Genomic DNA, 26,324 nt, shown 5'->3' with positions numbered 1-26,324 from the left:
TCTTCGGCTTGTTTTCAAACCTTTTGTTCGCTACTACATAGAAGCCAGTTAGTGCAGCAACCTGTAGAGTTAATATATTAAATCTACAGGTTGCTGTACTAACTGAAAGTACAGTACATACAAAATAGAATAGCAGCCAATACAAAGACATTTTGTAAGAGGGGAAGAAACATATTAAAAAGAGGCCGCTTATTATTAGATATTAATTGGCATTGCTATAATGGGCTATTATTGGAATAGTATTGGAAAACTAATAAAAAAATAAAAAAAGAAGAAGAGGTCTTCTTTCGTGTGGATGAATGAACAGACTCAAAAAAGCTATGCATTATATGGCTCTATGCCCCATAGTTTTTTGGGGTGGTGTGTGGGTTGGGGGAAGGGCTTCTGTTGAACAACGTCTTTGAAATTTTCACACTTGCAGCTGTCAGCATCTGGAAGAATATTTCACTTCTGCAATGGAATGGGGAACGATGCACAAATATGAGGAGGAAAAATAGTAAAAACATTTTTACAGCACAAGAAAGCTGAACTTTGATCCAAAGAACATGATGAGTAGAAAGGGAAAGTTTTCTGCTTGACTTTTTCTAGATCAAGAATTCCAGATTTATTAGCCAAATCTATCACAATATTTCAGTATATTCTGGATCTGACACACATATAACCACTCTCTTCCATATTGTATCAAACTACCCTGGACACAATACCTGTAGAACATAGTAGACATATGCTTTTATGTGAATACAGCTTAGGAAGAGTGCCACAGCGTTCTGCCAAAAGTGCAATTATTAATGGCATTAAAAAGGATGTGCAGGAGGGCATCAAATAAGATTTAAAAGAAAATAAACCCACCCTTCACTCTCTGAGTGAAGCACAAGACAACAGACCAATTTCCACCCAAAACAAACAGCTAACCTATCGCACTTCACTTGTTCAGCAAACTTCTTCCTACTTACATATCTTGCACCACTATGTACTGATGTGGTATGAGGCCATCCACACCATTATGGCGACCTTCCCACCAGTCTTCAGATGCTCGATGGTACAATAGAAGTGAGGCACCTTTCTTGAAAGACAACTCGCGTGGGGACCGCCCAATGTAGTCAAACTTGGCAATAGCTTCAATCTGTTCCACCTCTGTAAGCAGGCAGGAGGGAGAAGACGAGAGAGACAATTAAAAGGAAGCTGCAGTAAGAAAGCATTGGAGTGCACTCTGTGATGTAAGATATGATTTCACTGAAATGTTTAGTTTTCTTAATAAAATTGGTATACTGCTTAATTGTTGAAACCTCTCAGTGGTTTACACAGTACAGCTAACACCATCCTTTTTTAATTTAGTTTAATGCTGTGACAAACTTCACAGCTGCCTTTGATTTTAGCCTCATTAAAAAAAATTGATGTTATTACAGTAATCTGAATAAAGTAGCATCTCTTCATGGGGGTGGGGTGGGGGAGAGAATGAAATACTAAGCCGGGATAATGCAGATGCACACCATCAATTGTGAAGACACCACTGCAGTTATCTCCACGCTTCTGCCACCATCCTACATATGCTTTTCAAGAAACTCAAGAGTCCACCTGGATACACATTTGAACTGCCCCAGCATATGACAGATCTCAGAATTAATGTACGCATTGTTGCAAATTCATCCCATTCTGTCCAAAGGACAACGTACCCCAAATGGCAACCGATATTCTTCATATACTTGTTTACCTCGCCTGATGCTTTCGTCTGCTTGCTTTTTGCAAATATGTTTTGGGGATAGGCTATAAAGTCACTGTGGATGCATGCCTTTGTATGGGAGTGGTCAGAGTCAACTCTGTATGAACCATCCAGAACCGGCCCACACTCTGTGGGTCATTTTGACAGGTGGGTGCAGCTGCTCAACTATCAATCGCCTGACATATGACATCAGGTGACTCAAAGTTCAATCTGTGGGAGCTGGTGGAGATTGGAGCTAAAATAGAAGATAAGCCATTCTCTGTTTAAAGAGCAGGCTGCCTTTTAAGGAGCAGGAAGAAACCTGTCTCCAGTACTACAGCGTTAAATCAGACACAAGCATCTATTGCTCCTTTTTAGTATCAAAGAGCAGGTAGAGAAAGCATCCCCAACCTGCAGCCCTCCAGATGTTTTGGCCTACAACTCCCACAATCCCTAGCTAACAGGGATGATGGGAATTGTAGTTCAAAACATCTGGAGGGCCGAAGGTTGGGGTGCCTGAGGTAGAGGCTCAGATCTGATCTTAATGCTATGGTTCTTAGATAAGACAAAAGAGATCCCAACATCTGACATCATATGATGTCATGTGAGTGACAGTTGGGTGAAGTGTGCCCAAAACCTTGCTATGGGAAGTGTGTACAGATCTTCCATTCAAACTAATATCTCACTGTGATTTCTATACCCACAATACCCACAGTCTGCCTGAACTGAAAAAACAGGCTTTATTGAGAACCTTCAGGTTCCAATATACTGCCCCTCTGACCCATACTGTTCCAAATTTGTTGTATTTTGTCATTTTCTGAACTTTGCCATTTAAAAAATTCTATTTACTTTTTGTATGTTCTATTATATTTATATTTCTAATATATTTGTATCTAGGATGGCTGAATCTGTCAATTTCAGTCTTAAGTTCAGTTTCCCAAATTTTGACATCAGTGTGCAATGTTTTTTTTTAAAAAAACAAAACCATGAAGTCATCAGAATTTCATGCAAATTTCTCTTCATATACAGATTTCTGTATGCAATTTTACCTAAAATACACATTTTTGCCAAGTAATATTCCTCAGTGCAGTGCATTTTTGTATGTTATTTTCACTAATAAAAGAAGAAGAATCTTTATTACGACCATAGGCAAGCATAAAATATCTGCATATTTACCCAGGTATATGCATTTTTGTCCACATTACATAGTTAGAGATCTGCACTGCAGAATTTGGGCAAATTTGGAGGGCAGGCTCTGTTTTGTTTCTCATATTGTTTCAGAAAGTGAAAAATTAAGTTAAGTTCACCTTCAAATGTGAACTGAATTTTTCCTTCATACCTATTTGTCTCCCACCATTCTTCCAGAGAACTCAGAGAAGCGTATTTCATTTTCCTAGGTGACCCAGGTAACAGCTAGGTTCAAATGAAGTTAGCTTCAGAGGCAGAAAACTTTGGACCATTATTTACATCACCTCTTCTCTACATACTTGAAATTCATTCCAACAACCTAGGTCACTTTCAGGATCACATAAATTGGTTGTCTAGTTCAGGCCTGGTCATTCCAAGCAGTGAATGAAACAAGATTTGAGACCAATGTTAAATTCCCATTTTGGAAATCCACACTTCATAATAGAAGATAGCCCAAACTTATTTCAGTTGTGGCATAGCTCATAATGGGGCCCAGCTCTTCATGGGATTGATCCCAATGAGTCAGTCTGCTCTGCTAACCACCCATCCACCCTCGTCCCAATAACAACTTAGTTTTACAAAAGAAGGGGGGGGGGGAATGCAGGCTTCTCATAGGCATCCAGCTGGCCACTGTGAGAACAAAGGCTGGACTAGATGAGCCACTGTTCTGATCCAGCAGGCCCTTCTTATGTTCTTATGGCAGGAAGAGCTGGCTTGAGATAGGAGAAACCTTGTAGGCCACTTATAAATGGCCTGGATGCTCCTGAGCATACATATAAGCTAGTTAAGGAGAAATCTGCAAGGTGTAGTCCAGGGTTCCCCAAACATGGGTCTCCAGCTGTTTGCGGACTACAATTCCCATCATCCCTGACCACTGGTCCTGCTAGCTAGGGATGATGAGAGTTGTAGTCCAAAAACAGCTGGAGACTCAAGTTTGGGAAACTCTGGCTTAGCCTATTTAAATCTAGCATTTCTTGCTACTGTAAGTGAACTACAGGGTTTGCGTGAGGAGGAAACGGCAGGGAAAACTGGAGGCAAAATCTCCTATGTTGGGCTTATTTCACACACACCAGAAAGCTTGAAATAAAACCAAGCATATTAGGAGGCAAGCCAGAGGAATTCACCCACGACTTATTCAGAAGTGTATGGCTCTTTTTGGCACATTTCTTTACATATATTTTTAAATTATGAACAGAGGAAAGAAATTCTGGAAAGTGTCCTTTGAGCTTGTTTACCTGATCCAGGGTACACAGGCTGCAAGTTCAGAACGGTTATCCTGAAATCAACAAGCTTTCCTCAGATTTGGTAAGACTACACAGAAATACAGGAGGAGTTCGTAGTCTTCTATCCCAAGGCTACCACATGAACAACATCAGTAAGGCAGAAAAGATGTAATTGTTCAGAGGCATGCCTGTATATTCCTCTGTTTCCTCTATACAATGCAGAAAGTGAAATGTCCGATTCACTTGGACAACTGATTATGGCACTTATTAGACCTTCTATAAGCCCACCCTGTGACAGATAGACAATCGCTCACTTCAGGAGACTCCTGAAAGGACCAATTACCCACAGGATACCATCAAGCTAAGGATGTCTCCTGAGAGACCATCTTTCCCACTTTTAACTTATCTTACCCCTTGGAGTGACTCACATAAACATGCAAGAAAATTAGAGGCTGAAGCGGGATAAGGAGCTACTACCCTGCAACACAAAGTTATGTAAACAAATCTTCACTGCAGTGTGCCAGATTAATATTATACAACCACATGTCACTTCCTGGGCCACTCTAAAAAAAAAGGTTTCTGGCAGATGCCATCAAGCACTTCATTCAAACAATTTCATTTTTTTAGATGCTCAATTATCTATTTTGGAAGACAAAAAAATCCTCAACCCCCTCCCATCCCTAGAATAGCATGTCAAAGGTCCAAAGACAAAACTAAATTGGGAAAATGGACTTTAGGTATGTAACATTTTAATTAAGGGGAAACAAGTTTGTTTGTTTGTTTGTTTGTTTGTTTGTTTGTTTGGGGCAGCACCTAATGATAAACAAGGCTTCACTTACTATCCAGATAACAATAAAATAATCTGACAAGGATTTGGCATGGAACAGAGCATAAAAATTATGGTCTGCTAAAGATACTTGAAAAAGTTTTTAACGTCCCATAAGATATATGTACACACAGACACAGACACACACACACCCCACACCCCATTGTCTCTGATGAGACACATTTCAGAGTTTTTCTGAAGCAACATGAAATGTGCCAAAATCTGTTTACCAGAGACAGAGATAGGATGAGCGCAATGCTTCTTTCAATCTACCTGTCTCTAAATAAACAAAAACAAAGTCTAATCTGCTTCCAGAATAAAATGGTTTCAAAAAATGAAGAGTAGACGCACTCATGAAGGGCAGGGTTCTATCAGTGGCTATTAATCATGACAGCTAAATGGAATTCCCCTGATTACAGGCAATTCAGATGGTATGTTGGCAACAACAACCTGGAAGCACAGTACACTGTATCATCTTGATTATTATTTTGTTCTTGGGCATTGTTTGAATCAGAATACTGGGCCCAAAGAACCTTGAGCAGGTCTAGCAGATCAGTTCTTATGTTCCTGTGTGCAGGAACGTAGAGACAGTTTTAGGAACAGACTTCAAGATCTGTCTTGGGTAATATTGGGAAAGGCATCTTACCTCTTTACCCAGTCCAAATAAAGTGACATTTGGTAGTAACAGGCAGAACCTATAAAGCACTCTCACAGAACTGGAGATAACTGAGGTGGCTAATGTGAGAATTGCTATGTTCCTCACTAGGGCTGTGGGTTAGGTGGGGAAGGGAAAGAGACTAGAAGAGAGTATGTAAATTTATAAAATGAAACAACTCTTCTTCTCCATGCTTGTGTCATGGTTAATCACCCAGAAACTCCAATCAGAACTATTAACATAATCATTCAAGCATAAAATTGCCTAAATGGAAGCTTGCTTGCCTTTCCTTTTCAGTTGAGGTAGGTTGTTAGTCACCAACAGTGAAAAATGAAGGTTGACATCTCCCTCCCTTCCTCCGTTTAAACATCCATCTTCAATTATTGGAATTATTCTTTGTCCCTTCTCCCTGTCTTGGGCCTTTAGTACATTTCAACTGTTTTGAGCCACTGCCGCCATTTCCCCACAACATGCATCAATAGGGCACTGGACTTTATTTGCAGCGTTGAAGGGAGAATATTAATGGAACAAAGGCCACAAAGCAAGCAGATGACATGCGTGCAGAGTCATGCAACAGGCAGGATTCTGTAACAATGTTTTCTAATCTGCAAAATAAGCCAATTGAAATGGCAACATGTGGTTCCAGGTTTATTAATTCTCACTGATGTCCAAATCAAACTTGTTCAGTCTGTAAAATAAAAATAAAAATAAGGATGGATGGGTAGGTGTGTGCATGGATAGAATATAAATCTCCCCCCGCCCCCAATCCTGAAGGTGTGAAATTTAATATGGAACGAAGGAATCCAACTGAGCTCCTTAAGGCTATTGCCCAATATCCTTCTGTTCGTATTTCTGAGCTGAAAATAAGTATTTTGGGATGGGGTGAATTATAGCTGTAGAAATGTTTTTAGCTGTGAGAATATTCAGATTATTTTATTCCATGACATTGGTCCCCCCAGCCCCATTCCTTTCTCTTTCCCTCACTCTGGTGATCCCAGTCAACCACAGATCACGTAGTGAGTGTGATTACCTTCTAGTGCTCCATAGCCAATAAGATTTTACTATGTGCTGATGAAAATTAAGGCAATTTAGAGTAAGAGTACTGTTTATTGGATTACTCACATGAATGATTCTAGCCATCAAGGGTCAGATAGTGAATTTATGATGCTATGAGGCTATATATTTCATTACGAAGGTAGCATCATTAAGGGCAAAGTCAATTCAGAAGAAGTAATCCTAATTAATAGTGAACACTTTCAAAGCAATCCCTGGAAATTAATCAAAAGGTGGGGGGGGGGGAGATTTGCAACACTGCTGAAAATGTCCCCCTAAAAATGAGTACCTTCAGCGCAGCCCTTATTATTGATGCATAATTTTAAGCAGGTTTCCACAGTCTAAACCTTATCTATCTATGCAACAATCTTTCTGTGGTCATGGCAAGTACTGATGATAGCACAGATTTAATCAAAAGTGGGATCTTGTCTTAGAAATGGAAAAACATGAACACCCTTTTACAAGAATAGACTCCAGCTCCTTTAACTGCCGCAGCACTTTAAATACAGCGGAGAGTAAACAAAAAGGAGCAGATTCCATAGTGAGAAAGTATCAAGCTGAGGAGGTACTAGTTATTAATGAGAGGGGCTGTGGTGACAGCTTGATTTAAAACTCACCAAATCTTTTGGAAAGGTTCCACCAATTTCAAAAAGCTGCCATCACTTATTTTCATTAAAAAAACACTATAGATTTCTATTAAGTTCTATCACTGTTCTTCCTGGGAAGCATATCAGAAGCATATTAGATGGTGAACATAACAGAATACAGGCCACTCAAATAGTTATTTTATCACAACAACATCTCTATTTTTTTTATTCCCATGACACTGGAACAACCAACATAAAACAACAAACAATCCAGAGATGCCATTTTCAGGGCAAATGGAAGAAGGAAAGGCTAGCTTGTTAACCAGGGCATAAAGGCCAACTCCCATAATGCCTTGGAATGAAATCACAAATAAAACAAGTAACCTAGTATGCTCCCATATGGTCTACTTTGATTACATATCTATCAAGGCACTTCATCAGTATCCGCTTGCACTGTCAAACTCAGACATATCTCCCCCTGGAAGCAGCCATATGTTAGTCCAGGGTAATCTGATTAGGAACTAAATGCATGTTGCTGTTCTCCACACACAGCTCTTGATAGCCTTCCTCAGGGTATCTTCTACCTCTTGTTTCTACACTCACCATCGTCGCTGGTGTGTGGCTCCGTGCCATTGTCATGGTCTGCTTCATCAATGGTGCCTGGCTCACTGTGCGGGCTGTCACTAGAATTAAGATAGGTCAAGTAAATACACTTAAGTTTTAAAACAGAGAGGAAAGATTTGACAGTTCCTTGCTACTCAACGCACACATAAATCCACATTTCCTAGATCTAAGGTCTTAATTTTGTAGCAAATGAAATACAGTGGTACCTTGGGTTACATACACTTCAGGTTACATACACTTCAGGTTACAGACTCCACTAACCCAGAAATAGTACCTTGGGTTAAGAACTTTGCTTCAGGATGAGAACAGAAATCGCACAGCGGCAGCACGGCAACAGCAGAAGGCCCCATTAGCTAAAGTGGTGCTTCAGGTTAAGAACAGTTTCAGTTTCATGCATATTTGTGGTATGACAAGGTTAAAATTCATAAGACTTTCAAGAACCATATTGTCAGAAAAGCAGTGTTTAATGTCTGGACAAAATACAAAGACTTATTGGAAAATAAAACTCCAAGGTGGCTTTCACCATTGGAAGCTAAGGCCCAGAAAAGACTCAATATGGAGGCCAAATGGCCGAAGTATTGGGAAATTTTAGAAAAAGATGGAGATAGTTGGAAGTTGCAGAGTCAGGAGAAAATGAAAGATAAAGTGCGAGACTGGTTGCATTATGCTCAGATCAAAGAAGTTTTTAAACTTGATAAAAAGTTAGGATTCCAGGTGGAAAAATCGAAGTTAGAAACTGAACTTCTAGAGCCCAAGACTAAGGTACTTTCTAGAATGTATAACTTGCTGTTAAAATGGAATACACAAGATGAAACGGTCAAATCGGCTATGATAAAGTGGGCACAGGACATTGGTTATAACATCATGTTTGAGGACTGGGAGAGGTTGTGGACTACTGGGCTGAATTTCACTGCATGTAATGCGTTGAGAGAAAATGTTATGAAAATGATATACAGATGGTATATGACCCCAGTCAAACTTGCAAAAATATACCACTTGTCTGATAACAAATGTTGGAAGTGTAAGGAAAATGAAGGAACATTCTTTCACCTCTGGTGGACCTGCCCTAGAGTGAAGGCTTTCTGGGAAATGATATATAATGAGCTGAAAAAGGTATTTAAGTATACCTTCCCTAAGAAACCAGAGGCCTTCCTTTTGGGTATCGTCGGCCAGAGGGTGTTAAAGAAGGACAGAACATTTTTTATGTACGCAACAACAGCAGAAAGGATACTTATCGCTAAGTATTGGAAAATCCAAGATCTACCCACGCTGGAAGAATGGCAGATGCAACTGACAGACTATATGGAACTGGCTGAAATGACGGGCAGAATCCGAGACCTGGGAGAAGAGACGTTGGAAGAAGACTGGAAGAAATTTAAGATCTATCTACAAAAATATTATAAATTATATGAATGTTAAGGAGGATGCTAGAATGTAAACAACTGGGCACCATTGAGATAGTGGAAGTGATATATGAAGATAAGTTAAATTTAAGAAAAGATAAATTTTTGGAAAATTTTAAAGTTATATTTAATTCTTTTAGATTTGAATAAAGGATATTAAAAATGAGTGATATAATATTGGAAAATTAGATAATAAGACTCGAAATAAGGGGATAAATTTGCTGGAAAAATCTTTTTGGCTAGGAACGCAGGAGCGGGAGATGTGAGGGAGTCCAAAGAAGTTAAGAAGATTATGTTAAAAGATATGTTTCATGGTATTGTTTATTGGAATTGTAATTAAATTAAAAAAATGCTAATAAATATATTATAAAAAAGAACAGTTTCAGGTTAAGAACGGACCTCCGGAATGAATTAAGTACTTAACCTGAGGTACGACTGTATGGAACTAAACACCATTGGATCTTTAATACGGGTTTCTGTCAGGGAACAGATTTTGTTATTGCTGCCTGAATAAGTCGGGGAAGCACATATTTGTGTTTGCTGGAAACCCTAAGCTCACATGACAGGAAATGTTCTCTCTACTAGCTGGTCCCATTTGAATTTATTGATCCAGTGGAAACATTCCTTCCATCACAGAGGCCAACAGTGACTGGTGAGCAGGGCCCAAGCAAGCTGTCAACACAATCGTCACCATCTGCTCCAATCCCTCATAAAAAACCACTGTAAGAACCAGCTACCTTCTGAGTGGGAAATAAAGGAAGGGCCATGCAAGTTCTGACTATCACCACATGCTACTACTGTCACCATCCAGAATTTCCCCCTTCACTCCAGAGGTCGTCATTTAAGACCCAGCTGGGCTGTAAGGAGAATAGGAAGAGAGGGTCTCTCACCAGCAACTGTGATAGCATCACATGAAAATTTCATCCTTTTCACAGACAACTAATAATAAATGAAAATATGCTTAGGTTGCATCCAATGTTAGTCCTACTTAAAGGAGCATAGGAAGAGACTGGTAGGTTTCTGAAGACATGGAACTCATTCCCCTGCTCCAAAGAGGAATAGAATAGGTATGTTGAACGGAAAATAGGTTTATCAATGGGTATTAACCATGAAGGTTATATAGGACCTCCATATTCAGAGGCAGCATGCCAATGAGTATGTGATATGGAACAAAAGTGGGAAATGGCTCTTGCCTTGTTGCTTTGCTTATGAGATTCCAGAAAGCATTGGGTTGCAGCCCCTGTGGGATGTAGGATGCTGGACTAGATGGAATTTTGCTCTGGAATCCAGCATATATTCACAAAATAACAGCAAGTCAGAAGCCCTATTTGGCTGCCTAGCTTCTAGCAGATACAACACTATTTCAAATCTGTTCTGGCTACTAACAGTGCAACCTTGACTATGTTTCCTCAGAAGCATTCAATGGGATGCACTCCCAGGTAAGTGGGGTTAGGACAGCAGCCAAAGAGACTTAAAAACAAAAGGAGTGATTCTTTGTACTGCATTTTTTCAAAAAGCAGATGTGTCAAAGTAATACCCCTGCATTTCCTGATACCATAAATTACTATCTCCTAGCTCAAATAGCAATTGGTTTCTTAAAAGTAAACTGCAGACACAGAGAAATGATCTGGATTAGCATTCTATTCTACCTGCAGAGATAAGGGGCTTTAAACCCAACCTGGATCAGATCTCCTGCACCTGCTATTTGCATCCAAGAAAAAATTCTCATTAGCACCAATACAAATAGAAGGTATAGAGGACCACAGCATGAATTGTGTCAAGTCCAACTAATTCATTCATTCATTTTTAATATATATACTTTCAATATACCAAATGTACATTTTAATCCTGATCTCCTTACCAGTACTCTTCGCCACCTGTCATGCATTTTTCATAAACGGGTCCTTCCAGCTCCCTGAGGCTAGGGAAGATGGCTTCATGATTGATTATGATAGTTTTGATGACCTCGTTGACATGAGCCTGGCAGGACACTGGATCCTGCCCATCTGGAATATGCATCAAAGTTGGTCCAAAGCAGATGGCCAGGTTGTAAGGATCCATCATGTTCTCATCACTGTACTGTGACAAGCTGCAAATACAAGCAACCCACAGCGGCATCACCAAGCCATCAACTATTAAACACAAACAGGAGCTCCACAGGCATTTCCTCCAGCCATTGCAGATATCAAGGGTCAAGTGGCACCCCACCCTTACTGCCCAAGGATGGGTTTGAACAGGAAAGAGAGAGGAGGAGGAGAAGCGAAGGCAGTTTACAAGGGAAGGGAATTTATGGCTAAATTAAATAGTAAGCAGCAGGTGAAAAGACTCACTGGTTGAGGAAAGCAAAGAGATATCTCATGACAATGATGACGGCCCGTGGCAAGGTAATAACGATTTGCTGGATCTGGTGCACTCGTTCTGCAACGCTTTCAATTTCTGCAACATAAGAATGTACAACAGTCCATTGAGGTTCACAATCAGGCACACACAAATAGCAGACCAACTCCAAGGAGTTTTGTTGCTCATGTTTCTCTTACAGGCGCAAGCAGGGGTAGTTGACTTCAGCCCTCAACAGCTATTTCCTGCACCTGCCTCTATCTGTGAGACAGGTACTTGATTTTCACATTTGAGGGCCTAAACTTTAAGGGGGATGGGGGACATTTCTCCAGTGGGGCTCCACCCAAATAAAGTGCACCGCAATCTGATAACAGGCCTGATAAGAGGGCTCATATATGCTTACCCTGGAGAACAGAACAATGATTTAAAGCTGTGGGAGGATACCTCAATAGTACATACTGGGTGTCACGAGTCTATCAAATGCTTTTTTCTGGAAAACTCCCAACTATCATCAGTGGGGTTCACTCGTTTTCAAGTACAGTGGCCAGCTACAACTGTGGGCTTTACTTTCCAGAGGACTTCCAACAAAAGAGGACAAAATTGAGTATTGGGGTGGAATCTATAACCAGAGGGAAATACGGTAGTTTTTTGCAGCCTGGAACAGTTCTATCATTTCCAGCAACCTATTGTTGCGGACAGGATCCGTTCCAGAGCTCCGGTCATATCATGAGGTTTCCACAACCACATGCGTGCGGTGCGGTAGAGCGCTTCTGTGCATGCAGCAAAACCCAGAAAAATACTTCTGGGTTTGCCACATGCGCATCCTGAAGGATACGCAACTGGAGGTATGCATATCCAGAGGTACCACTGTACTAGGCACTTGAGCTTCAATTGATACTTTTACCTAACACACCAAGCAAAATTCATTTCTAGCTTTGGTGCTGTTGCTCTGTTCTCTACCTAACAAGGAACCTGTGTGTTTTGCTTAAGGCACAGCCTGGTTTTGGTTTGGATGGTTGTTGTTTTCTTAAAATGCAAGGAACAACTATTGTTTCTCTATCACAAAATCTATCCTACGTGTATAGCCAGGTTTCTGCAGCACCTATCAGAGTCTCAGTCTTAAAGGTGAGACTACAAACTGACCTTGTGGATACAACACTCAATCTGACTTCTGTACTTTTTCATTTTCCTTGTGTTCCCACTCCTACCACTTTGTGTAACAAGTTCACTGAGGCAACAATTTTGTTGCACTGACTGATCATTGAGGGGGCGGGGGGAGAATAGAGAACTAATGCAGGTGTGTGAGAAATGGAAGGATTGAGACTCTGAATAGAAGTATATGCTGAAGTGCCATATTTCTTGTGTCAATAGTAAAGTCATTCTCTAAGTTCCTATCCTTATATAGTTAAAACACCAACCATACATGAGGAAGAAGAAGTAAAAAAACAACAACAACTAAGGGGGCAAACCCTACCACAATCTGGTGGAGACCAAGTATGTGCAATGGGCAAGGCATGTCAATTGCCTGGGGTAGGGTCAAAACCAGGCATAGACAAACTCGGCCCTACAGATGTTTTGAGACAACAATTCCCATCATCCTTGACCAGTGGCCCTGTTAGCTAGGGATGATGGGAGTTGTAGTTCCAAAACATCTGGAGGGCTGAGTTTGCCTGTTGTTGTTGTTTAGTCGTTTAGTCGTGTCCTACTCTTCGTGACCCCATGGACCAGAGCACGCCAGGCACTTCTGTCTTCGAGTTTGCCTATGCCTGGTCAAAACCAAAGAGGGAGGTAATAGAATGGAGTATTCTGTGTTTAGGCATAGCACTGCACACTACAACCTTTTGTTGCAGGTTCCACTTGTATATACTAGATTTGGGACAAAATGTTCAGCCCAGCTTTTTCAGCAATTTGAGGCTGAGGCAGAAACAGCACAGTCTCAAAGCTTGTGTTTTCCGCAGGGATGGGAGTAAAATCCAATAATCACTTCAGGATACTTAGTGCTTTTGTTGTGAACATATCTGAATATGTTCTGCCCACATTAGAGATTGTAAATTAACCCTACGGCCAATTTTGAGCATTCCGTTTTAGAATCAATTTCTGACCCTTCTTGTAATATATCTTTGTTTTCTTTTGGCTTTCTGATGTATATCAACAGCTCTGAAGTGAATTATTGAATTTTATTTTTTGTTCTCATTACTTTCCTATTCTTATATTGTTTGGTTATGTTATTTCTAGAATAAAAAACTTCTCTGGAAGGGGGGGGGGGATTTTGGGACATATTGGTTGGTCCTAATAAAGACATTATCCAACTGTGGAGTTTTTCCCTATGGAGCCAAACAGCAACCTTTCCTTTTAAAGGATACAATGTAGGTATACTTGTTCAGCTACTGTATATTTTCCCCAGGAGGCCCTAGGATTCATTAACAAAAAGCATTTTGTGCATTAATATTCGTTCAAAAAAAAGTAAAGAATAATTTTAATTTGAAAAATTAATTTGAAAAAGTCAAGCTATGATTTATTTTATTTAAATCTCTTTTTCCATACTGCATTTAGAACATAATGGTTATCAAAACAGCTAACAATAAATAAATGATATGTAAAAAATATTCTCGAGCTGGCTTTATGAATATAAAAGAGCCCTTATTCAAAAGCAGCTTGAACATTGGTATGCAATTTTAATTGGTCCATCTTGACTGGGCACTGCATGGCATTAGGTTGCATGAATTTGTATTCATATTTGCTGCTGTTTTCCACATCAGAGTTTCATGCAAATTCCAGTCTTCATTCCAGCCTAAGTGACAGGGAACTTCCTGTTTGTTTCGAGAGTGAGCCTTTCCTCCCAACCACATAATAAACAGTGGATTATGCAGCACTGCAGACTCTCAGGGCATGCAAATGCCCTGTGACATGCACAACGTTCTACGCTGCCAAAAGTCTCTCAGCTGAAGTTAGCACCGGCCAAGGGAAATCAAATCAGCTTTCTGTTGTGTGGCAGTCTGCAGTTTAAGCTCCAGAGAAAAGAAGGTTGCTCTGCACTCTGCAAGTCTTTCTTCCTTCGCAGCCGTATGAGATGATAAGCTGTATTTTTAATTTTATTCTTGGCTCTAACCTTTTACATTTTTTGTTCAAACCGGATGGTGGGAGTTCAGGTAGGAGCAGCTCTCAAACACGAAATATCCGCTCTTCTATTTTAAACAGTGTCAGAATATAATACACCTCATAAATCTTCTACACTGGATTATCACACACACAGGACCCTGAACCAATGTGGAGTGCTCCTGGCCAGTCTTCCAATGAGACCGTCATGCATTCTTCCAGGATATTCCATTAACACAGACACACCTTCTGTTTCCCCTTAACAGGCACTCCATGGCTACTGTGCATGCTCCTCCTAACTGGGCTCTTAAGGGCAGTTGTTCTCCTGTTTTTTTTTTTCTGAAGGGTTTTTCTTTTTGTATTCCTGACAATTTTGGCATTTCCCCAAGCCTGCTAATACCCCACTCTCATTTCTCAGCGGACCCATTTTTGCTACATTGCTGTTGGCACTCAGCACCTGGGTTCCCTAGTAGATGGAAGAGAAAGAGAGAGAGAGAGAGAGAGAGAGAGAGAACACTACAGTACTGATTCCATTTGATACTCCCTGGCAATGTAGTAGAAAAGTAGGGGCAGAGAATAGTTAGGAGAGAAAGCAGCCAGAATGTAAAGGAAGAAAAGTGGACCTACTATTGTTGCTAGAACATGGTTTTCTAATACTAATAACAATAACAATTTTATTATTTATACCCCACACATCTGGCTGGGTTGTCCCAGTCACTCTGGGTGACTTCCAACACATATAAAAACATAGGAAAACATCAAACATTAAAAACCTCTTGATACAGAAGTAAATGAGAGAACAACAGATACCGTGACTTGCACTGTTCACTGGCATGGTTCATTACAAATCACTGACTTGTACTTACTTATAGTAGAGATCAAGTCTTGAAATCTTTCCTTAGGAAAGAGTGGATTTTCCAGTCCTCGGAAATACAGCTTTAAGACCCCAGCAACAGAATTAATGTCACGTTCATTTTGATCATCAGCAAGGGGATCTTCACCTGGATGAATAAATACAAAGTTTATACCATTAAATTCTACTTCTGGATTAGGCAGAAAAACCAGAGCACTTAATAAGCAAAGGGAAAGATCAGAGTAATTCTTTTATCCAGTCATTTAATACAGTATTGTTTTAAATGGCATGGCACTATCTTATAACACATCAGAGGTTACTGACATCAGGATAATGCAGAGTCATAGAGAAAATTTCAAGCCGGTGAGTACTGCCATTTGATATTCTTTCAGCCTCCCTATGGATGATTCATGACGGTACTGAATTTTTCCATGTATAAGACAATGCTTTTTGCTATATTTACTTATTCAAAAAATGGGGGGGGGGGTGTCTTATACACACTGGTGAATGCATAGGAGTTTTTAAAAAACAACACTACCCTTATCTTCCTATTGTTGCCGTGAAGAAGAAGTTGTAGCTACTGTCCTTTCCAGGTGCCCAGCTTGAGCGATCTCCCCAAAAAAGCTCAACAACTTTTCAGGTGCTGGTGGTCCACTGCTGCCCCCACCCCACCCCAGGCACCATTGAGGGTTGCCATGATGGTGCCAGTGCTTTGAATTTTTAAATAAAATATCAAAGTTGTTCTGTTTGTTTAAAATACTGATTTCTTAATTTGGGGTTCCAAAAAAATAAGTGTCTTGTTATACATGGGGGTGTCTTATTCACAGAAAAATACGGTAACTCTGCTCAGCATGTAATATGCCCAATAGTTTAGAGTTTGGCCTTATGAAACAATATAGACAGCAAACTGCTGTGAACAGAATTTCATCATAACTTGATTATAACATAGCTAAATATTATAGATACAAGGATGGAAGATAACTTAGTTCAGTCTGTATTTTTAAGCAAACTGACTTAATTTGTACCTTCTGAACTAAACATACATGGATTAGAGTGTAGTTATCCATCAGATTTTAAACTTCTCTGACTTTAGTATTTGACTCCAAACACACATTAAAAATAAGTACCATAGGATAAAATATGACAGGAAAATGCACACTGAAATATTTATCTTTCATTTGAGGATGTTAACATCTGGTCGTATTTTATATTTCTGAAAAAAACTTGCCTAGAATGGAATAGATATTTGTAACACTCATTTTATAACACTCATTTCACAACAAGAAGAAAAGACATTCTGCATAGGGTGAAGACTTGTGTCGTCTTGGTTGGGCTGAATTCCGGCACTGAAAACAGCTTATGAGGCTTTTGCTTGAAAAAACTTGTGCCAGTAAAAGCTCAGCCTTAGGCTTTGAAAGATCCAGAGGTAAAACAGTATTCACATGTTGCGATCTGGGCTACAACATTCTGCTATGTGGGAAATAGAATACAACAGATTCTGCATCACCCTTTACTAGAGCTTGTATATTGCACTACAAGGAGGAAGGAAAACAGCTTCACATCATTTTGTGAGAAACAGGCTTCTCACATACCTCTCTCAAATGAGTTCTTGATATCATTGACTTCAACCTGAGATCCAGGAACTCTAAAAATGCCCTGTTGTTGTAGACCTGGACATAAAACAAGAGGTAAAAGAAAGGCTTATCGCAGTATTTTTAATATCAGTCATTTATTTCAATTTAGAATATCAGTCATTTATTTCCATTGCAAACTGCCTTGAGAGCTCCAGGTATGATGCGGTATATAAATTCAATAAGTAAGAATAATAATAATGCTGAAAGAATAAAAATGTAAATTAGGACTGATTTTCACTTCTAAATGCTCTAGTACTAGGGAAGGCAACTGAAGGCTCAGATGTTATCCAAAGTCCACCAAGGTTTACACCCAGCCTACAAACCAGTGAATGCACTGCTATGGTCTGGACAGCTGTTGTTTAGCGGGTGTCAGAGCGGGTGTTGAGAGCAGATCAGCAACAACTCACAAAGTGTCAGTGAAATTAATTCTTTATTCAAAGAAACAAAACAGCTCAGGCCTAGTGAGCACAGCAACTCTTCCCAGTATATCTTGCCCCAATGAGGCAGTTGCAAGGACTGAAGGTCCTCGCCTTCCCATAGCTCTCTCTGCCTCCTCCCTCCCACTCCTTCTCAAGTAATCTGAGACTCCGAGGCATTGGCTGTCTCTGCTCTACTCTTTTCACTTTCCTGTGAGTTAGGAGAGACTGGAGGGAGGGGAACTGGTCAAAGCAGGAGGGGGAGACTCCCTGGATTCTGCAGTGGCTTGTGTCATCTCTGCCTCCCTCTGTTCTCCAGCCTCCGCTTCTGTTTCTGGCCTGCTCTCTGCAGCCTCTTCCTGCTCACTGTTACCTCGACACACCCTCCTCCCAGTCTGCTCCCTCTTCTCCCTCTGACCACTCATCATCGTCCCACCACGAATCCTCTGGCTCTGAGCCTTCTTTCCCTGGGGGTTCCCCAGCTGGTGCCTCGCATCATTCCTCTGCATCCAGCCAGTCCATGCCAGCTGGTGGAGGAGAAAGAGAACTTTTCCCAAAAGAGAAAACCTTGAATAAGCTGCATATGGTTAATGGGCCTTACATCACCTACCCTGCACTAGAACAATGCAGATACCTTATCATGATCTTGGATACACTGCAATAGATAGAAAGGCATCCTTTGATTTCTTTCACAAGTGTCTGGACTGAGGTCCACAAAAGCCAGGAAGAGCACATACAACCCAAGAACTTATCACACACAAAATGTTATTGTGTTGATGCTAAATCAATGCATAACAGTAATTAAGCCTCAGGCCCATATGATTAAGCAACGAAACAGGCATATCTGTTTGCATTTCAGGCAGAAGAAGTTCTTGAACAGAGAGAGTTTCTTAGAAAAACTCTAGCCAACAGGGAGGCTACCAAAAGAACTTACCATATAAGTTGATGTACCGAATGCAACTTTCGACCACAAGTGGAATAGCCTGTCCTGAATCCTTTGAAATAAAAATCAAATAAAGAAAAATTGAGCATACTGATTTGATGAAGTCAGGGCTTTAGAAAACACATTCTAGCAAAGATTGCACAAAAAGTTTCAGGTTGGAAAAAGAGCACCATTAGTTTAATCATAGAGTTAGCAATAAATTAAGATAACAATCGCTGCAAGTTTTTGAAACAGCGCTTCACATATCCTACATACTGTCAGCTTTGAGAAAAATCATAAATTAGAAGATGGTCCCTGGAATCAAGCTGATTTAGTCTGAAGCAACATATGGGGTATTATGCAGCTGGATCATAACTATCACTTTACAGAAATGTAGCTATGAGCCAGGCCTTCTGTAAAAATGCACTATTGCTTGGTTGTACCATTCAAGTGTTTTCAAACCAAGAACTGTTGCCTAGAGGCAAACATTTCTGAAATGCTAGCCTGAATCACAGAGGAAGGCAAGGGGAAAAGTTATCCTTCCATGAGTTTTGTCTTTTGTATCCATCACTAAAAACTTAATGTGAACTATAAGAGTATAGTGTATTTTTGGCAAGGGATTACAATTGTTTCCCTTAAATTTAGATTATGCTCATATTATATAAACATATATGATTTTTTTCCCCAGAAAGGGGGGGGGCCTCTTCTAGTAAATACCTGGTTTCTGGTTCGAGCATTCCTTCTTCCTCTGATAAGCAAACAAAGCAGCAAAGTAGGGAAAAAAGAAAAGGTTAAGCAAGAATAAGATCAGTTAAAGTAAGCACAACTTCCAGAGGCTATGAAAGCTCAAATGCAATGGCAGCTTAGAAGGATCTAGTTGAAGCTCCAACACCCCATATAACTGCTTAGTATGCAATCTCTTGTCCTCAGTGACCAACTTTCAGATTACTCTTATAATAATTTATTGCATTCTCCTCATCCCCATATTTAGCTCTTCCAACAGACCCCCCTCCTCAGACCTCCACATTCGCAGGCATCAGCAAGACTATCTCACAGCCCTGCTGGCAAGAAAGTGAAGATTTTGCCTGTCAAGCTATGGGCATGCCTTAGTTGACTCTTGGAAGTTTGTTTCTTTGACACATTTCATCCTCTTGTGGGTGGTTTGGATTATTATTTTTTTGCTGCTCTGGTTTAATTTTTATATGTGCATTGTTTTATATTTATATTTTAGTTTGACTTTTTATTTTGTAAGCTTCTTTGAAGGCCTTCTGTGTGGAAAACAATGTAAAGTATTAATATCAGTCTATACATAAAGCAAACCTTTCATAATGGGTAGATATTTCTTTGTTGTTGTTTTCTGTGGCTGAGACCAATAATGAATATACCTCAACTTTTTTTTTTTAAAAAAGGAGCATACTTTAGGATGTACTTAACCATCCATTTTGCCACCTGGGGCATATGAAATAATCACAGGAGAACAAATAGAATTATCACCTCAGAGTAATATTTCTCTCTCTGGAGTTATTAAGAAAGCTCAGTTTAAATGGAGGCAAGCTTTCTTTTTCTTCTTACCCTGCTTCTAGGAAAACATAGAGCTGCTCCTTTGGTTTTGATCTGACACTGCAATCTTATTGCTTGAAAATTCACCACCACTGGTTTCCTTCAAGAATATATTTACTGGAAGTGGATCAATCCTTTTCAGATAGATTTCTAGTGGAATTAAAGCAATTTATACACAACAAAGTGCTAGACTAATTATAAATAACAATTTGACAGATCCGTTTAAGATAGCGAAAGGTACCCGACAGGGGTGCCCTCTGTCTCCGTTACTGTTCATTATGGTGCTAGAGATAATTACAAATAAGATAAGGAAAACTCAAGAGATTCGTGGTATAAAAATTGGAGTGAAAGAACACAAATTGAAATCATATGCTGATGATCTTATGTTGTCGCTGGAAGACCCAAAAAAGAGTGTTGGCAAAGTATTGGAACTACTAGAGGAATTTGGAAAACTATCCGGTTTTAAATTGAACAGAGCAAAAACCAAAATAATGACCAAAAATCTGGAAGAAAAGACAAAAAATGATCTCGAAACTCAAACTGGGATTAAAATTGCCAAAAAAGTAAAATATCTCGAAATCTGGTTAACCATGAAGAACATAAACCTGATCGAAAATAACTACAAGAACACATGGAAAGAAATAACAAAGGACTTGGACACTTGGAATAGAATACACCTCTCTTGGTTGGGGAGAATGGCTGAGATCAAAATGAATCTATTACCAAAATTACTCTTTTTATTCCAAAATTTACCGATAATTAGGGGAACTTCACTATTTAAAGATTGGCAGAGACTACTCTCTAAATTTATTTGGCAAGGAAAAAGACCAAGGATTAAATTCAAATTGCTCACGGATCAAAAAGACAGGGGGGGATTTGCGGTCCCAAATTTACAGTTATATTATGAAGCAGCATGCCTTTGTTGGGTAAAAGAATGGATTGTCATTAAAAATAAAGACTTGTTAGATCTAGAGGGTTTTAATTTAAGATTTGGATGGCATGCCTATCTGTGGCGGGATAAAGGAAAGAAACATAAAGATTTTTCTAACCATATTATTAGAGGGCCACTGTTAGAAGTGTGGGAAAGGAATAAAAAATTATTGGAACAGAAAACCCCCTGGTGGTTATCACCAATCGATATCCTGACAAAAAAGAAAATAAACACTGACATATGAAGATCTATTAGTTAAAAAAGAATCCGGGTGGAGAATCAGACCATATGAAGAAATAAAAAATAAGTTGACTGGCTGGATTCAATATCACCAAATTAATTCCATGTGGACGGAAGATAAAAAGATTGGGATAAATGAGAAGAAATCTAGATTTCAGATTGAAATAATAGAAGGAAGAACAAAATTACTATTAAAAATGTACAGCCAGTTACTTGAGTGGGACACCAAAGATGAGGAAGTGAAGGAGGTGATGGTGAAGTGGGCAGTGGACTTGGGTTATAATATAGAGTTTGACAAATGGAAGGCATTATGGTGTAAAGGTATGAACTTCACGGCATGTACAACACTTAAGGAGAACATGTATAAGATGATGTACAGATGGTACATGATGCCGTAAAATGCCGTAAAATTGGATAAAATTTATAAAACAGGTGATAAAATGTGTTGGAAATGCAAGAGTAAGGAGGGCGACTTTATACATATGTGGTGGTCATGTGAGAATCTATCTGGGAATCTATCTATAATGAATTAAAAGAAGTCCTCAAATACACCTTTAGCAAAAAACCTGAAGCCTTCCTCCTGGGGATAATTGGTGAAGAAATCAAAAAGGAAGATAAAACATTTTTCCTATACACAACAGTGGCTGCCAGAACCCTCATAGCACAGTATTGGAAAACGTCTAAAATCCCAACGATAATAGAGTGGCAATCTAAATTATTTGTTTATTTAGAACTGGCAAAATAAAAAAAATACAAAATTTAATAATGAATGGGATAAATTCAGGATATATATGGAAACAGAAATAAAAGGAAAATAAAAATGTTTATAAAAAACAAATATATATTTGAAAAAATCACAGTAGGTAAGAGATAACGCTTACTACGTAAAAATTGCTTAAAGAATGAGACACTGCAGATAAAAAAATAAGATAACTTTTTTCCGAAATCGAGATAAAGGGAAGTCGTTTAGTGTCTGTCAATGTAAGTTGAGTTGTCTATGTTTTTATGTATTACATGTTTCTTCTTTTTTTTTCTTTTTTCTTTCTTTCTTGGCTGTGTAAGTATGTTTGTGATATGTATGTATGTTAAAAAGCAATAAAAATATATTTAAAAAAACAGATAGATTTCTAGTGGCATTAGTTCCTTTGGCACAACACTGAGTATGTTGATTTAATTAATATTAAAATATGAAGCTTAATGTAACTGGAATAATTTAAAAAAATACATTTGATAGTCCTACCATGTTTATAATCACTAGAAGGAAACAGCTAAAAAGTAGTGACTAGTCAGTTTCAGGTGTGGTTGGATGAAGCAAGTTATCTTGGCCTATTTCATAGTGGTTCTAGAGTTTGTTTTTGTACTGGAATGGCTTTTGTTTGCCCAAAGTGAGGACTTTCATTAGAAGAAAGGCTGGGGGAGTGCAACATTGGTTATTCTTCTTGATCTCTCAAGTGGCTTTTGATACTATTGGTGTCACTCTATGACTTTGAGGCCCTGTTCTATGATAGTTCTGCTCCTACTTACAGGGCGAGTTCCAGAAAGTCCTGTGTCCACTGAAAAAGTCACATTTGACATGTAAAAAATAATCATGAGACTCTACCCTTGAAAGTATCCACAGTTTCACTTTTTGGGTGGCTGGTGGCTGAACATTATACATCTGAATGGTTTGAAGTGGTGGCAGTGTTAGATATTGGGGCATGCAGTAACAACATGTTGATCAGTGCACTGCTCTGGGAGTTGTGAAGCCCCTCACACCAGATGGCTGAACTAGCACAAAATGGAGCTCTTCCATGCAAGGAGGGAGCCTCGCCAAAATTGGCAAGACTCTTTCTGGTGCACTTTGCTCAGAGAGAGAGATGATAGGTGCAGGGTTGGGCAAGGCTGCTGATGTGGCTCCTTCCACGGCTTTATTCAGCGCATGGAGAGGGGTTGTGTCAACCCCTCGAAGGTGACTGAAGATGGCATAGGCAATGGACCACGCAATAGGAAATTAATGGGAAAGGGTAGCTGGAGAACGAGGGCTTGAAGTCAAGCTAGAGGAGACAGGGCTGACAAAAGGAACTTCCTTGAGTTCAGGTGGCACCATAAATAGGAAGTGGGCAGGGAAGAGGGAAAGCTAGGCATTAACAAGAAGGAAGGTAGCTCAAAGAAGTGGGGGAAACTCAACTGTGATGTCACATCCTGAATTTACTTATTCCACAAAGATCTCAGAGCAGCTTATATATGGGTCCTCATGTGGCCTTGCACCCAGGCAGCTTTAGAGGGTCACACCTAGTTAGTAGAATTGCATTGGATGCCTTCACACTTCTCTCTAGGATATACATTAGACCCTGTGGTGGCAAAGTCCTGAGAGCAGGACAAGCTCTTCGTCTTGACTTGATTAATACGCACCATAGACTTTTATAGCTGTCCGTTTCCCATGTATATAGACAAAATCAGAGACAAGACTACTAGAGTCAAGACTACTGGAGCCATTAAAAAAGCAATTTGCTCCTGTGCTGGAATAATAATAATGGGAAAGCTTAAATGTGTTTCTGTTTGCAATAATCAGTACTGCTTTAAAGAATACAGATCTTTCTAAATTCCTAAATCAGCATCCTATTTTTAAGCTGTGCCTAAGGCATAAAACTGAATGCTGAATGGAGATTGACTCCAAAATGGCAGCAATTCTTCAGCCCACTCAAAGCTTCTATTTCCTCAATGTCTGTTACACCATAGCTCTTTCCAAATAGCAGCGAGATCAATGCATCTTCTTCTGTAGCACTCAGTGCAATCCCGAATGTTGTGCATATTAATCTTTTATGGGATGGAGTGGGGACGTAAAAATGAGCCTGCCAAATGCTTATTTAAAGACGTGCACAACTTTGCTGAACAGTTTTAACACAACTATATTAGGCTCAAGTAAATAAAATAGTGAAAATACCTAACTTGTCATTCAGTTAGCCATACACAGGACAGGTATGCACAAAAAACTCCCGCCACCCCACTCAGTCCTTACAAACTGTGAGCCAAAGCTTGTTATTTCTTTTTTCTCACAGCCATTGGAGAACAAGTTGCTGAAATATTATTGTTATTGTTATTGTTATTGTTATTGTTATTGTTATTGTTATTGTTATTGTTATTGTTATTGTTATTGTTATATCTAGGGCTTTTTTTAGCCGGAATTCACTGGAACTCAGTTACAGCATCTCTTAGGAGGGTGGCATTGCCATTCTAAGAGAACAATGGAGGTGTTCATGATGTGTTCCGGCACTTTTTCCCTAGAAAAATAGCACTGACTTTATTATTCTTTTAAAGGTGGACATCCAGAATTTTCCAGAAGCAGGGGGTAGGAAGGGTACCTCAACATGGGTAAAACTTTCTCAGTCACTCCCCTCTGTCACTTTCCTTCAAAACAAACATTCAGGAGTTGTCTGCCTGTGGAATAAATCGTCGACTATACATTTTGTTTCTGCTAATAGCATCTTGCCTTTCTTAAATTACAAAGAGCCATATCAGTCTGAGCACCCTAATCTTTTAAGGATTTTTGTTTAACTCTGATCCACTGCAAATCTCTTTTAACGGAAGGCAGGCATGCTGCATTTAAATTCCAGGATGTTCATATAAACAGCAGCTTATAAAACCTCGGTAGTTCTGCCTGCAGTGATAAGATATGGCAGATTGCAATTAGCATGCTGGCAGCCACAAAGAGTGTTGCGCTTCCATACTGTTCCACAAGGGTCATTACACTTATCTCATCCCTCCCAGTTGGCACAAATAGGAGTGATGTGCCTCACTATTGCAGTAAGGAGGTGCAAAAGCCACCAATAGAAATTGTCACTGAGGCAGAGGCATACTAACCACTTTAATGGTGTGATGTGCAGTGCATGGGAAAGGCCAGGTCCAAGAGAAGGAAACAGGTCAGCAGTTAGAAGAGAAAAAATGCTACCATTACATCCACAGTGTCCACAGATTCTCACTGTTAGACAGCAAGTACCTTAATGAATGTTTCCATATTGCCGTTAAAGAGTTTATGATTATAGACTGAGAGAGGCCTAGGTCTCCTCATTTTCTGTGGCTTAGGGGGAAGACATGGGGGCCTGAGAAAAATGGAACAAAAGAGACCAACAAAACATCAACGTGAATACAATGGCAGGGAAAGATTTCAAAGATTGCAAATAAAAAAGAGCTAGAAGGGGAAAGGTCACTGTGAGGACGAGTGCATTGGCTCCAACCATATTGTGTGACCATTACCACCTTGATATATTCCTCATATATCTGTCATTTTAAATATCAACGTGAGGAACCTAGGACATGGACTCACCTGTATCTCATGGGTACAATGCCAACTCTCCACTCCGAAAGAAGAGGGGAGGATACAGGGCAAAAGAGAGTCAAGAAGCAACAATGGGTATGGAGACAGACAGGACAAGGAAGTGGGGGGAAGTAGAGACACAGGAGCTTGTCCATACTTTTATGGTTAGCTTATAGAAAACTCACTTGGGATTGTGGGTTGAGGTCAGCAATAGGCAAGTGTTTTCTGCACTGAAAGCGGTTGTACTAGATGACCCTTCCCTTCCAACTCTACAATTCTATTATTCTATGTGTGCCCCAGTTTCTAGAGACCCAAGCCTTTGCCAACTTGTCTTTTAATGTAAAGGTAAAGGGACCCCTGACCATTAGGTCCAGTCATGGCCGACTCTGGGGTTGTGGCGCTCATCTCGCTTTATTGGCCGAGGGAGCCGGCGTACAGCTTCCGGGTCATGTGGCCAGCATGACTAAGCTGCTTCTGGCGAACCAGAGCAGCTCACGGAAACGCCGTTTACCTTCTCGCAGGAGCGGTACCTATTTATCTACTTGCACTTTGACGTGCTTTCAAACTGCTAGGTTGGCAGGAGTAGGGACTGAGCAACGGGAGCTCACCCAGTTGCGGGGATTCGAACCACCGACCTTCTGATCGGCAAGTCCTGGGCTTTGTGGTTTAACCCACAGTGCTACCCGCGTCCCTGTCTTTTAATGTAGCATCTTTCATTTCCAAAGGTTCATCATCAATTTTGCACACAGAATTTATTTAGTATCATGCTTACCCCTGCTGGCT

At 39.8% G+C, this 26,324-nt stretch overlaps 1 protein-coding gene across 3 annotated transcripts in view; it reads right to left on the bottom strand.

Annotated features, from left to right (window-relative positions):
- Window positions 1-26,324, bottom strand: part of SRGAP3 (SLIT-ROBO Rho GTPase activating protein 3) — a 186,780-nt gene that overhangs the window by 10,699 nt on the left and 149,757 nt on the right. Inside the window, exons 12-20 of one of the 3 annotated variants that reach the window (XR_014560471.1) lie at window positions 25,224-25,326; window positions 18,529-18,589; window positions 17,137-17,214; window positions 15,558-15,692; window positions 11,589-11,694; window positions 11,120-11,347; window positions 7,835-7,914; window positions 4,123-6,279; window positions 1,005-1,134 (exon numbers count right to left, since the gene is read on the bottom strand). Coding sequence is in view for 2 of the 3 variants with exons in the window: in XM_083723327.1 (XP_083579453.1) it covers window positions 954-1,134; window positions 7,835-7,914; window positions 11,120-11,347; window positions 11,589-11,694; window positions 15,558-15,692; window positions 17,137-17,214; window positions 18,529-18,589; window positions 25,224-25,326 (972 nt within the window). In the remaining variant the exon portion in view is untranslated. Of the gene's footprint in view, window positions 1-953; window positions 1,135-4,122; window positions 6,280-7,834; window positions 7,915-11,119; window positions 11,348-11,588; window positions 11,695-15,557; window positions 15,693-17,136; window positions 17,215-18,528; window positions 18,590-19,233; window positions 19,265-25,223; window positions 25,327-26,324 lie in introns of those variants that run through there. The other 2 variants (XM_083723327.1, XM_083723328.1) reach the window with 2 other exon arrangements.

The sequence above is a fragment of the Podarcis gaigeae genome (genome assembly GCF_964106915.1).
Source record: "Podarcis gaigeae genome assembly, chromosome: 2".
Classification (NCBI taxonomy): domain Eukaryota; kingdom Metazoa; phylum Chordata; class Lepidosauria; order Squamata; family Lacertidae; genus Podarcis; species Podarcis gaigeae.
Note: the sequence above shows the minus strand (reverse complement) of the source record. Positions and strands in the feature narration are given on the sequence as shown.